General features: G+C 42.5%; 1 protein-coding gene across 6 annotated transcripts in view; it reads left to right on the top strand.

The window, feature by feature from the left end:
• agbl4 (AGBL carboxypeptidase 4) overlaps window positions 1-14,550 on the top strand; it is a 260,027-nt gene that overhangs the window by 98,334 nt on the left and 147,143 nt on the right. For all 6 annotated transcript variants that reach the window (XM_029001908.1, XM_029001907.1, XM_029001905.1 and 3 more), the window contains one exon: window positions 7,341-7,435. In XM_029001908.1, the coding sequence (XP_028857741.1) occupies window positions 7,341-7,435 (95 nt within the window). The remainder of the gene's footprint in view (window positions 1-7,340; window positions 7,436-14,550) is intronic.

The raw sequence follows: 14,550 nt of genomic DNA, 5'->3' as shown, positions 1-14,550 counted from the left end.
ATTCAGCAGAGGCACGACTAAAAATAACCTTGGTGCAATGTTTAGCTAGAGCTTAGAGGGTGATATACGTGTTGAGTTCAGGTCATGTGTACCTGATTCCACTGAATTTGATCTGAGAGCTGCCAACCTAAAAATAGACAAACATGTTGGGAAAGAAAGCAACAGCAACAAGTTCCAAATTGCGGTGAAATGCTTAGATACAGCAAAGATTTCATTAGAATTTAATGAGGCGGAGAATATAAATGAAAAGCATGAACGTGTCTGATTAACCTCGGCAGGAACTGCGTAATGGGGCTGACGGATCTTTCAGAGGCTGGGGGCGGGGTCTGCAGGTGTCATTGCTGCGGCCTTGTCCAGCCAGTGGGACGCTGGGAAAAAGGACATTCTCACAGCGTCCCCCTTTGTATATTGAGCCCCAAGCAGCTCCCTGTTGTCAGCTGTCTTAAGGCGTGTTTCTAATTTGGCACTTCCTCCCTCTCCCTTGATTCTTGCCCGAAGGACTCTTTAGTCGCCATGTTGCTTATTTAGGAGTCCACCCCGCAAAATACCCTCAATTACAAGTGGAAGAATAATAATGTAACCATTTAATTGCATTAACATAATGCCTCCTAACGATCATTACACTCACCAAAACAGTCATGATAACAAAGCAATTACTATTTTGAGAGCTCAATTAGCCTACAGTGGCACCTTTATTGATGCTATAATTACAACGTTCAGATGGATATTCACAGTGACCTGGCCTGTGGAGCTGAGTGCAAGCAGGCAAGACAGATTGGTTTTTCGGGGACAACCGTGATGGTGCAGAGATGGTGCCAGGCTTAGCAACACCAGTGCAATAAATAGTAAAGATAACGTACAACGTAGAGGATGTGACGTGCGTTTGGCTGCAGCCTGGGTTTTGTACTGTAAAATGAGCAGTTAAAGAAGAGAAGAGAAAAAGGCGGGAACGATACTGATATATTCGAGAAAGCGAGAGATTGGTTTTCATGCCTAGTAGTCAGCAGGCCTGTAAATCTCCCAGGAGCGCTTGGGAAGACAGCAGAAGGTTGATATTCATCCATCACTTTTGACAATTTCAGTGCAGCAGAGTGGCTTGACAGGGGACCCCGGGCAAAGGGGAGACTGGGGGGGAAAAAACTCTGCAGGACCAAGCAAATTAACTTTGCAATGTTTAAATCAGCAAATACAAGCCTGTCTGCTGGTGACTGGGTAAGTCTCGTGACAGCCACGTGAGCCCATCTGACCTGTTGAAGCCAAAGTAGTTTTAAATCATATAACAAGAGTCAGAGGACTAATAATATTTTAAAATATGGATAATAAATAAATAAATAAACGAGCAAGCGAGCAGGACTCCTCTGGAGATTACAGATTGTGCTTTATATTTATAGCACGGGCATTTCTACTGCCAAGGTGAATATTGAAAGCATGAGGCTGTCAGCGTGCATCGCTCCACTCCATGTCTTGCGTGGAGTGTGGAGGACGTACTGTACATGTTAGAGAGACTGTGGGGAAAAAAAACAATAGATGAGATAGGGAAGAAGAGAGTGGAGGTCAGAGATGTGTGACGCGAACGGGAGAAATTTCTCCCCGGTTCATGTGTTTGTGGAGCTCTATCCGTCTAAAAGATTTCAGCAGGAGAGAAATGAAGAGGGGGCTAATAAAGGGACTGCCGCGATCCCAGCATGCTTCCGAGCCGACTGTGTCTTATTGCCTGGGAGCTGTCGAAACACTCAATTAAACAGAGGGAAGCAGCCGGGCTGTTTTCATATCCAAGCTCGGGTACGGTGGTGCGCTGACCATGAAACCACATACGCAGCCGCTCACTCGTGCACAGATGCCCACATGCCCGAACATGATCTCATATAGAGGACTAAGCAAACCAAAACAAACCCATATGCCCTGGTCTCGTCTGCCCGAGTCGTCCTCATTGTCTGAGCAGAAAGGAAGCTAATGGAATGCTTTATAAGCGCCAGCGTATTGTGTCTTCCCGACCCCTTGTATTGTCTCCAGGATATTTCTCTTGGCTGTCAGTCACTTGGAAGGAGAGTCCTAATTAAAACCGGTTAGAGCCATGTGTCTCTATACAAAGGAGTAATAGATTGCCTTTTTTCACGAAACAGCCAAAAGCACCAACTTCCTGGATTTTTCCTTGGAATAAAAGATGCCCATACAAAAGGCTGCGAATGGCTAACCACACAAGGAGGTCTCAGCTCTGTCACCAATCTGATTTCTTTGAACCATACTTTGGAATAAATGTTTTTAAAAGGAGCCTGCCACACTTTGGTGACAGGAGTGAGGGTGGGGGGATATGCCCCAGCCTCTGTAATATTTGATCCATAGCCCCTAATCTTCCCCAGAGGCCGTGACCTTGACGCGACATTGGCAGCTGCTGACTTCAAGCTTGTCAATGAACAGAGAGTGAGAGATAATGCTCCTGCCGGACTTAATGCTGGCTGTGCATCCCCCTTCATCTGTAATTCATGGTCCTGTTTTAATAGCAGGTCACATTTCACAGTGCACACAGGTCATTGGTGTGTTACTAGTGTTAAGGGGACTAACGGTGCGGGGAAATACCACGTTATTTTAGCTGTGACTGCTTATGAATGATCCAACACAGCCTTGGAGGAACACATTTGGCTGCCACAGACATTAAACTCACATGTTGACTTGTGCAACCAGGGGTATCCGACAAGTATTGTGGAAAGCCTTTGTGTTCCCACTACCACTTAACCCTAAAGCTTGTCCTTTGACCCTTAGGGTGAACACTGCTACACCACACAAGGTGATGTACACCCACTCATGATTGCATACATGTATAATGCATTGCACAGGAAGTCTTGTGGTGTTGTCTGAATATATCCTGCACGGGACTGGAGTGCATTATTTATGACTGTTGCTCTATTTGGTATAGTCTTAAATATTTCAGTGTTGTTTCCCCAGGAGCTGAACTTAGTGAGAGATCGATAGGTATCAGAAACATCGTTTGCCCTCAAACAGTGTTTGACATCAAACTATTTTAGTGTAGGAGTCCAGGTTATTTTAGCCTTGAAGGCCAGACCTATTTTTTCCATCCATTGAATTGAGATTATGGGTGAGATGTGAGGGAAGGGTCACTTTATACCACATTTCTTTTCAAAACCCTTTTCAGTGAAGTTTTGCATCCATATTGTATTTTAATTTCACAGAATGAACTTACTAGAGGTAACAAAACAATATTTGCAACCTGGAATGCTGTCATCCTTAAAATTCCTCATGAAGATTTCCTTCGACAAGCTTAAATTTCTTCTAGTTGAAAATTACAAGGGAGCTGTCTGTGGTGCTGAATCCATTGGGTTAAATTTGGTGGATCTAGTTAGTATTGAGCACATCGTTATTTATTTATTACAATTGGTATTATACAATGAAATATACAATGAAATATCTCCACTGCCCACCTGGTCACTGTACCACAACCCTGCAATAAATCCGAGACTCTCATATCTGGCACAACATGCTCTAAATCATTGGAGTTCAATAATTCCTTCACACGGCACTGTACTGTTGAAAACCTTGGCTTCCATCTTCATGCTCAGTATATAGCTTAAATTCAAGAACCCAACACTATTTAGTTGAATCAATTTGGATCAGACCTGTATACCTTGTATAATCACTATTATAAACAGAATTAATCACAAATACCTTTAAATCAAGGAACCCTTTGAGATACATGTAAAGATTTTGAAGGATCCCTGGTGCACTGGTGTAATCTGTATGGAAAACATGAACACAATGTAAGGGCTAATGGTTTAGCTCCACCAACATCATCAATCTTCTCCATGAGCAGCATTATCCCCCCTCTGGAGTGCTCCAGAGTGATCTGATAGCTGATTATGCATTTGCATTTAGCTTTCATTGTAATATTTGTTGTAATTTCAATAATTTTTTTATCTGTTGTGGTATTGTGTGTTCTGTGTTGATATTGCACTATGCCCATTAACTAAAAGGTATTATAAATTCTATGCATTTTTACATCATAATGCCAGTTGTACCATTCATAATTCTAACAGTATTTTAAGCATATTTGAAACAAAATGCATAATCAACATGATCTCTACTGCGAGAAGAGTAAGGAAGAAGGTTGGTTAACATTCTCCAGGCCCCTCTATAATGAAATTATAGACCAGCAGCAGTTTCCCATATGGGCATAAATGCTGCTGTGTGTGGATTGCAAGGGGATGATAAAATCCCCCTATAACCGCAATAAGTGCAAATAAAAAGTATGAAATGTCTTCTCTAGAAAGAAAATGTCACTTTTAATGTACAGCATATTTCCCCAGCATCTTATTTTAAGATTAAGGGCTGACATCTGGAAAGGGCCCCAGGCTCCACAAGATGGCCTGAAAGTGATGCATAGAGATGAGTAACTAATGAGTTAAAGCCAGGAGGCCACTGACATAATGAACATCTCATTCAAGTGTTATTGTGAGTGTATGGCCTCTTGTACACATTTTCTGATTGATAAGGGACTAGCTTTTCTTTTTTCCACCCCCTGTTTTTCGTTCTGTAAAAGATGGTGCTGTTTGGCTGGAGAGGCACCTGGCATGTCTGTGCTCTAGCAGAGATAGTGATTGAGAGGAGGGTTGACATGTTTCATCGAAATGACATCTCAGACAGGCTGGATGTTAATCTGTTCTTACCGCTCTATCTGTAATTAAATTTCCAGAACAGCGCCTGTCTCCCTCGCGCTGGGAGACTGCTCTCAAATTGGTCCGTGGTGTAGACACAGCGTTTTTAACGAGAACGAGGGGCCCATGACTCTCGCGATCCCTGTGTGTGATGAGAGGACTCCAGACACGCACCGGGCAAAAATTCTTAATGAGTACACGAACAAAAAAAAAAAAATAGTGCTACCGATTTACCACATTTTTTTCCTCTCCCCTACATCTAATTTCCTATTTGCTCCAATGATGAGGCCTCTGTGGGGCTGCTGCTCAATGAAGACAGATCTCATAAAGAGAAGTTAGTTCTGTTCTCTCTCCTTCCACCTACTGGCGCATCAAATCACGCTTCCTTCTGCATGCAGTCAGGTTGCTTCATGTGTCGTACATTTTGGCATTTTCCTTATAGCAGTGTACATAGTCTACACAGGTTTGCAACTATATTTTCCTTGTGCTTTGTGAATAGAATTTGTTTTTTTGAAGACACCCCTTAATTTTTTAAGTTGTCACACGTCTTCATGCCTCTCGGTGGAGTTTGCCTGGTCCAGGGTCCTTCAAATCCAAGGACATGGACGTTATAGGAATTGGTGACTCTGTAGTGTTTGTTGATTGTGTCAATAAATGGTGTGTGTGTATGCACACCTTGTGGTGGACTGGCACCCCACCCGGAACCCAGTGTCCCAGGACAGGCTCCGGCAGCCATGACCCTGAGTGGGACTAAGCGGTTATTGAAAGGGAGTGAGAGAGAAAATAAAAATACTGAACAAAAATGAATGAAAAAAAAAATATTTCTGTGCATTTTAACTGTGTAAGAATAAAGTTGAACTGGCTTCTGCTGGATTATCACTGTGGGCCAGGCTGTAATGATCTTCTAACCATTTTCTTCAAAGGAAACAGGAAGTGACAGGATGGGATGTGAGTGGAAACAAAGTGTTGTTTCAGCTAAATTGCTACCTGCTGTAGTTTTGGGGTGATGTGGCTGGCACTCTGTTATCACCAGGTTGTAGCTTTAAGTGAAATATTGTGAAAGTTACTGACTGGCGATGTAGCCACGGATTCCGGCTGAAGGCATCTGGACGTGAACGCGTGGCAAGCGCCGCATGATGGGATTGACAACAAAGGTGCTGCCTCACTTCTAATGAGACCCCAGCTAAAATAAGCCTTTCTAGAGAAGATCCCTCCCCCTGCCCCTCACTCACCTTTAAATCCCCCAGTTATCCACCACTGAGCTGGAGAAGGAAAAGGGGATGAGTGTGGCAATGAGAAGGGGCCGCGCCCACCATCACCATCCCCCCTTCTGCTGGCCTGCTGAAGCACGCAGTGATGCCCCCTCCCAAGTTAAACGCGCTTAACAAATAGATTACAGGCCATGAGACACATCTGCCAAAAAAGAGAGGGAGTGGGGGAAAAAAAGCCAATCTGAATGTGCTGATATAGAAGAAAGAATGGTGAACGTATGGCCAGAGAATGGGTGGATGTTTTTGCCCGAGGACGAGCTGAAAGTAGGCTGGCAACAGATGTGCGGGGCAGTAGAGTGTAATTGAAATGCCAGCAGCGATGGTCTTATCTCCACGGTACAGGAGCCCACTGCCCGTCTGAACATCAGTTAAATGTCATTTTACCTAAGTCTGAATCAGGCTGCGCCACAATCCCGACTCCCCCAACCGCGAGGGATACGGAGAAAAGGTATGGGGAGGCAGGTAGCAGAAAAAAAGAGACGGGGGGAAAAAGAGAAAGGGGGTGGGGGTGGGGTGGGGTGGGGTGGGGTGCGGAATGTAATAGGATTTCAGCAGCACACGGTTAACTTCCACCACCTGGACTTAGTTGGTAATTTGATATGGTCCATCAATAGGAGTCATTTGCTGTGCAGCGTTATTATTATCCTTGATTATTTTTATATTTATTCCTTCGTCAATCCAATTTTTGTCCTCATTGTAATCGGGAAGGGGGGGGAGGTGTTATGGGCGGTTGTGAATTTACCAGGAAAATGTGTGAAATATTTCTCATCCAGCTGCAAACGTACGGCTTTGAAAGCCAAACTGGCCCCACAATGCCGCCGCCGGCCCAGGATTCTCATCTGTTTGGCCACGTTCCCCAAAAGCGCAGCAACGTTTTTTATCAGCCGACAGATACATATATTCCACTAGGAAATTTTTATCTTTCTTCTGCAGCATGCTGATTTGTCCTTAGTCTACTCTGTGGATTTCTCCACTCGGTGCGTAGGGAGGGTGTGTGAGAGTGAGTGTGTGCATCTGTTTATTTACAGGCTCATCAGGTGTGTTTTTGTTCTCGGATGTGCTGAACGTGTCTTAAGCTGTCACTACATTCATGCTAATGGAGTGCCCTTCAGTAGGACTCCAGCCGGGGGTCGGACTCATCAGATGACATTGGAGAAACCTCTGATTATTGAAAGATGTGAAATCAAAGTGGCTCTTTTCTGTGGTGTCCTTAGATCTTTTTCTTCCAGATGCAATTATTTTCAAGTTGCTCTGACCTTGCAGATTCACATTTACCATGAAGTGACTGTTCCTCTTTGCAGCATTCTGAACATAAATGAGCTTTATAGTGAGTGAATATCAGTGATGTGTGGTAAGAAATCTGTTCTGAAGGTCATGCATAATTTTACTTTCTCCTTTTCAGAGGGTGATCTTCAACATTGTGAACTTCAGCAAGACCAAGAGCCTTTACAGAGATGGGATGTCACCAGTGGTGAAGTCCACCAGTCGACCTAAATGGTATGTATGATGTCATATTGTATATCTGAGTGAGTGTTAGAAATATAATTTATAGTTGAGTAGAGGAGGTACTAGAGAATCCTGCTGTTATTTTATTTTGTTGCAATGATAAAGTCAATGTCTTTGTGCATATTATAAAAATGAATTAGATTTTTATCCATTTTGTAATCACAGAAACATTTACATCATTTACTTTTACGGCATTTAGCAGACGCCCTTATGCAGAACGACTTACAATCAGTAGTTACAGGGACAGTCCCCCTGGAGAAACTCAGGGTTAAGTGTCTTGCTCAGGGACACAATGGTAGTAAGTGGGATTTGAACCTGGGTCTTCTGGTTCACAGGTGAGTGTGTTACCCACTAGGCTACTAGCACCCCAACAAGAAACAAGACCTGCATCAATATAGGAATCTGATCTTACTTCTTATCAGTAATCTTTAATATATAAATAGTTTAATATGCACTACCCAGCAAACATATTTCATTTCCTCATCTCATAATGTAATTTGAAATCCATCAATATGTCTCAAACAACATTAAAAATAATAAATGCAAAGCTTGTTGCTTTATTGCTAACTGCAGTATCATGACCCATCTTAACTTGTATCTACTAACAAAGGTAACACATCACTGGGGTTTGCTACAGTCTCATAATTTTGTTCAAAAGTTGAAATTGATTTAAGAACTGTTCATCCTAATCCTAAAACTAGTTCCTATGTTTACCAACCTGTAAAGTGGCCAAGAAAGAAGGCAGTAGAAATATTGGTCTTAATTAGTTACTTAATTGAGTTCTAAAACTGATGAAATTATTGTATTACTAAACTGAATTTTAGTTAGCATTATTCTGAACAAAGTTGTGATCAAATGGCTGTATTGTGAACTATTTATAACCCTAAATTAAAGATGTTTAATTGCTTTCTAAAGTCAGAACGTGCCTTTTATAAAAGAGGTTGCCACCCATCAACACTTCAATGAAATCACAAATGGGAAAAATATAATGAGGCTCTATTAAAGAAGAACATGGCAAATAATAAACCAAAAATTGTTGGCTGGAGTGTATGTGTGTGTGTGTGTGTGTGTGTGTGTGTGTGTATGCAAATGAGTGAGCGTTAAAGAGAAAGAGACACATGCATACATGTATGTGTTTCTAAATTCATTTGTGCCAATAAATAAGTAAAAAAAGGAAATAAAATGAACTCAGTCTCAAATGTTTTTGAAGTGAATTACATCTGGGTATGTGGGAATAAGCATCTGTAAGGAGGAATTAAACACCATATGTACCACCTGTTGTGAATATTAGTATTATTAGCAGTAGTAATAGTAGTATTGTTGTTGTTATAGGAGCATTTAATAATGGCGGCTGAGTAGTAGTTATTGCAAGCCAAACTGTAAATACTGCACAACCTACACTGGGCTTGATGCCTTGTCCGACCATTTTCAGACCAAATTTCAAACATATATCCATACAAAGGCATTCTCAGGTGTAAGGATACCTGGAAAGGATCATTGGATCATTTTGTAAACAAGTTGATGCCCTCCGTCAAACCAGCAGCCAGCATTGCCACCTCCTCTCCCATCCAAGTCCATCAGTCTCATGCATTAGGATTCCAGCAATGAAATGCTCAGGTGCATTTGCATGAGAAACGTTGCATGCCCGCATGATGGCTGTCAGAGGTAATAGTCGGAGACTGATGGAGGCAGAGGTGGGTCCGGTGTCGGCTGACTGCTGTGTTCTGATGTGCAGAATAGCCCGACTTTTTTGTGTGATGGAGTGCGTCTGTTCAGCGGGAGCTTTGACATCTGTCATGAGTCCATCGAGGGCAGCCATCGCAACGTCAGGCATCTGCCACAGGAAGCTGTTGGTGTATGCCAACTTCTGGTCACAGGCTAATGGGAAAAGACAATTAGATGTAGATGCAGGTGGAATACATTGGGCATCGCTACCTGGTCTCACCGCTCCCACAGGCGGTCCCACGTTTCTGACAGGTTTTACTTAACCTTGATTTTGACCACACTCAGTCTCGCTTAGTTTAGTTCAACTCATACACTGAAGATATTGCTTGTGTTAACAGTATTGGTGTTGAACCCCAGACACATTAGGGCCGTCACTTGGAATTTTTTCGATCAATGAAAGCTTTTAGATGCATTTGTAGGACTGATAGGAAACATTAGAGAGGATTCTCTGGTGAACCATTGTACCAGCCATGCTGATCATGCAGCAAAATCCCTTCCTGCAGTCTGCAAGCCCAGTGGTCTAGCCGTATAAGCAGGGGCTGGTAAAGCCTGGGTAGGTCTGCCATTTCTATAAAATCTGTATGAGCTCCATAAACTACCCATTTCTTGTATTGCAAAAAATTACAGGCAAGTACAAAAAAAAACGTGTTCCTCACCCATCCCTATCTCCACATACATCATTTTTCTTCTTGTGAGAAAATGTGTGTGTCCTTTATTAAATTGTGTGTGAAATAGTATGTGAACTCCGGTCAAAAGGAATTTTGCAAGTCATGAAGAAAGTAATGTGGTCGTGAACCGCCTTAGCAGGGGGACGGATAAACAATTAATAACTCCGCTGCCAGAGGAGTCTGAGTAACTCTGCATTATAAGCTTGTAACTGCCACATAATATCAGCACATGTCTTAATTCCTTCATTTATGCACACAGTGGAAGCAATTTGTTTATACGGACATTTACACATTCATTGTCTTTTTATTTTTTACACTGGTTAACATTGTAGATATGATAATGTTCTCTTTCACAAGGCCTTGTTACAGAAAAATAAATGTGGAGCAAAACAGCAATCAAAAGTAATACCTTTCTACAAAGCATGTAGCATGTGCACTATTAGTCAAAAGTTTTGTAACAGGAGAGTGTTTCCTTTTTTAATTAAAATGTATGCAGTTTAATCCCTTTATAAATCAAAATGTGTTCTAAACTGCCACCTTTAACAGATTTAACAGCTCAACACTTGTATGGCACTCTTTCTACAATGGAAATAGTTCCTACCAACTCTCTAACAGATGTTCCCATAAATGTCTTGTTATTGTTATGTTATTTTTCATAAGGTAGTTCTGGCTTAGCTAGGATTTATGCTTTGGCTAACTATTTTGCTGTAGGATGAATCCCTGACCAACTATATGCATATCAGAAGGTCCTACAGAATGGTAGCCATTTTGGTTCAAATGTCTCTCAATCTGTCCGTCACTGACCCTGAATCCAGCAAATCATCCACAGACCATCATGCTTCCGTCTCCATGTTGGACATTTTATTTCACAAACTGAGGACACATCCATTCACTTATTTTACTGTCCACAAATGCATTGCTTAAAACGTTCTTCCAGTCTTCAGAAGGCGGTGTTTCATGGCCAAGACAAGCCAATTTGTCTTATTCTGAAATCTTAGAAATGGCTTTTCTGCTGCAACTGTTTACAGTTGAAACTGAGACTCACTCACCATGACCACTAGTAAGTTGTGCTTGAAGCTGTGGTACTGTGTGCCACCTATCTCACAAACTGATGTCTCTCAGAAAGTTAACTGTTGTTGCTTCTTTGGGTCTGATAGACCTCTTCCACCCGTGCCTACTGATGGTGAAGGAGACTGTACTCACTGACACCTTGACTTTCTTCACAATTTCCCTGTAAGAAAAAAAAAACTACACTTATATGTGTTACGATGGTCTGCCTCTCTTCCAGTGGTAACTGCCTTTTTTTGCCATTTTAATAGCAACACACTTCTTTCTGCTGTACAGCACTGTTCAGATAATGGAATGGTACTTCAGTGTGTTCCAACACTACTTTTATGCAGACAGAAGAACAGCAAGCTGGTCACAGCTTTCCCCCCTGAAAAAGGCCTTTTTGTGTAATTTTGTGTAATTGTGAAATGTATATTATTTTTCAGTTTTTTGTTAACCTCTCACAGTTTCCTTTTACTTTTGTACCATATGACTACAGTTGGGATTGGGGAAACTAAAAGAAAACATTCATTATAATGTATACATTCTAATAAATTCTATATAAACCATAGAGATGCAGAATATGCTAGACCTTTCCACAGATAAGCATAAAAGATAATTCCCTCATTCTAAATGCCATTATTAGAGGAAAACAAACAGTCTAATTACTAGATCCAGGCCTATGGTTGGTATGGGTAACTGCATATGCCTTTCCCCCCTGGCATCTACGCCATTTGCGTTCCATCACAGCAACAAAGCATAACCGCCTCAAAACTAGTAATTTCTTTTTGACAAGCACAGATATGGAATAAATAAAGCAAACTGCAAACAGCTTTGACTATGTGATCCTGCCATGTATGCAGCAGAGGATAAAGGAAGAGAGACAGAGAAAGAAGGACAGATAAGGAGAGGGGGTGAAAATGGAAGGGTGGGTGAATAGATTTCCTTTGCTGTATTTATCAGTGGAAAAGTCATTTTTAACCCAGAAGTTGAAGACGTTATCTCCATCTGCAGAAAGTTCTACCTCAGGCTCCAGCATTTGAGACCTGGGGCTAGGCTCTGTTCCCCAGTGAGTGGCAGCAATCAGATTAAAGCACATTGCCAAGTGCGGGGCTGCAGCCCAGGCCTGGAGGCTGTAGTAATTAGGCGAGATAGAGTGCGGCATTTACGCAGACTTACAGGAAGCAGGTCATGCCAGGTGATAGATGCTCCGGCACAGAGAGTTGACACAGTTGTTGCCACATTCTGACACCTGCTGTAGTCAGCGGAGGCAACTGTCCTCTGAAATGGCTAAAATAGTTGTCAGCGGTGGCGTTTCTGAGGTGCCACTGCTGTGCCTGTGATGTAATGTGGAGTTACCCAAATGGGACTGGCTTTTATTGGAGGCCCTTCTCATTCCTTGATACATCTCTTTGGCGAACCCGGCCCGCTCTGTAGTTAAGTGGATGGGAGCAGGCGCCGAGCCCATGAGTGGGCGTCTGGAGTCAACAGGTCCACCGGCTTCTTAGCATTCCACTCGTCCGCCCCCCCGGCTGCAGCGCGAAGGGCTGCCAGACAATTGAACGGGCTGACTTCTGATCTGCCCCGGCCTCCTCCGAGCACTTTTATTTAAAAATATATCTTTTTTGGAAAGGCTAAGTCCGTACAGTAGAATACAGACCCCGCGCTGGCAGCGGTGCCGTGGCAAAGATACGGACATAGTCGAATGATTTACAGTGTTGGCTGTACTCTCTGTCTCCTGCCATAGAAAATTATTCCAAAGTGTTGTGGCTGCCATGTTCGTTTAACTTTAAATGTGGTTGGATTCTGCAACATTCTCCCAGTGTCTGATTGTTCCCCCCTGTGTACAGACAGGAAACAGTTCCACTTATCTTTTTGTTCCCAAGGTGCCAACCTTCTGGACAGCGAGACAAGCCTACAGCCTCCTGGCTCCCTCTGTGTTTACTTATTTGTTCGACTGATAGAGCGGAGAATTACTATGCATATCTTTCTCCTACAGCAAGTTTAAAAAAAAAAGAAAAATTGTCATACATAACGCACTTGAGCTGGTGCTGCTTTGGGTTTTGTGAGTGGCTGAGGCGGCAGATGCTTCTGGGATCTCCTGGGTTCAGGGAAACAGGAAAGAGACTGATGAACCCCTACTGCATCTCTCTCTCTCTCTCTCTCTCTCTCTCTCTATTTGATCAGCAAAGATTTGATAAGGAGAGTTTCAACACAATTAAAAAGTACATCAAGTGAGTTTGTATTCTAATTAACTTTTTTATTGCTTTTTTATTCACATTTTAAATAGATTTCACTACATGATTCTTAAAATGAGATGGAACAGTCATCTCTGTCCAAATGGGACGTCAGAGGGCTGATGCAATTTGGAAAATCTATTAAAACATGCCATAGAACACATACAGAGCTGCAGGTATAGAGTAAAAAACTAACCTTGGACAAGGTATACTTTGCAAAAAAGTGTCATAAGCAGAAGCACTTTCGTTTCAGTTGCTGTCAGTTTTGTTCCTGCTTGTCCCTAAAATCCTTGTTGTAATGTCTGATGCAACAAAATTGTGAAATTCTATTTGGAGACGTCTCCAGCTGCATCCGAGTCCATGCTAGCAGTAATAGTTCTGTCAATCACGGCAGGTCCAGCTGGTACCCTTACTAGTTAAAGCATGGGGTGGGGAGGCCAGCATCCAAGATCTGCTCAGGAGCCCCATCTTACCACCGCCTGCACCAGCACCTTCTATTGCTGAGGGATTTTATCACTGCCCTGTGTTTACAGATATGTCTGCATAAGTAAATCTTCCTACAGCAGGGGACACCTGTCATGGCCTGCAGTCCACTGTCTTTCAGGTTTGAAGCTAAGCCATGAGATATGTGAGGCAATGTTTCCTTTTGGCAGTGGAGCAGTCTGAGTGAGATGAACCAGAAACCAGTGCTTGGGCCATGCTGGTGGATCTTCACCCTATGATAGACTGGTGGTTCTATTCAGAGGTACTTTTAATCTTCTGTTCAGGCCTTAGGACATGGATATGAAATATTGACAAAATTTCAGTTTTTTTTTTTAGATGAGTATATTACTGATCAAAGATCAGCAGAACTGTCCCTGTAACTACTGATTGTAAGTCGCTCTGGCATGTTGTAAATGTTGTAAATGTTGTAAATGTACTACGAGTATAAAATGTACACAGTTAGACTGTTAGTTCATTAGAAATAACCCTGTTTTCAGATCAGTGACACAGAATCCCTGCAGATCAGGCAGGATGCGGTTTTCTGGGGAAAGAGTGGGAATAGGGGTACCTGTGGATGCAGTGATGGAACATGCCCTGATGCCTCAGAACCACTCCAGCCACATGTTGTACTGGGGGTGTGAGGCATTGGAGCAGAGCTGTACTTCAGTTGCCATCTTAAACCTGGGTCTTTTTCTGGTCACAGTCTAAATGTCACAGTCTCTCTTTAAGTGTGGGTCCATATCATATTATTTCGGCTTATTAGAGCATACTATTTATCCATTGTTTAGTCAACATTTGGACAAAGGGAATTTCTGAGAATAGTTGGAAAACTGCAGTGGGCTGCTGCCCCACCCGGGATGAGTCCCTGAATTCTCCTGATGACCCAAAATGGGCTACGACAATATCTACCCTGCCATGGATAAAGTGGTTTCTGAAATTGATTGAG

This window comes from Denticeps clupeoides, chromosome 13 (genome assembly GCF_900700375.1).
Source record: "Denticeps clupeoides chromosome 13, fDenClu1.1, whole genome shotgun sequence".
NCBI classification, from domain to species: Eukaryota; Metazoa; Chordata; class Actinopteri; order Clupeiformes; family Denticipitidae; genus Denticeps; species Denticeps clupeoides.
The sequence above is the reverse complement of the archived record's forward strand: the minus strand, read 5'-3'. Positions and strand labels throughout refer to the sequence as shown.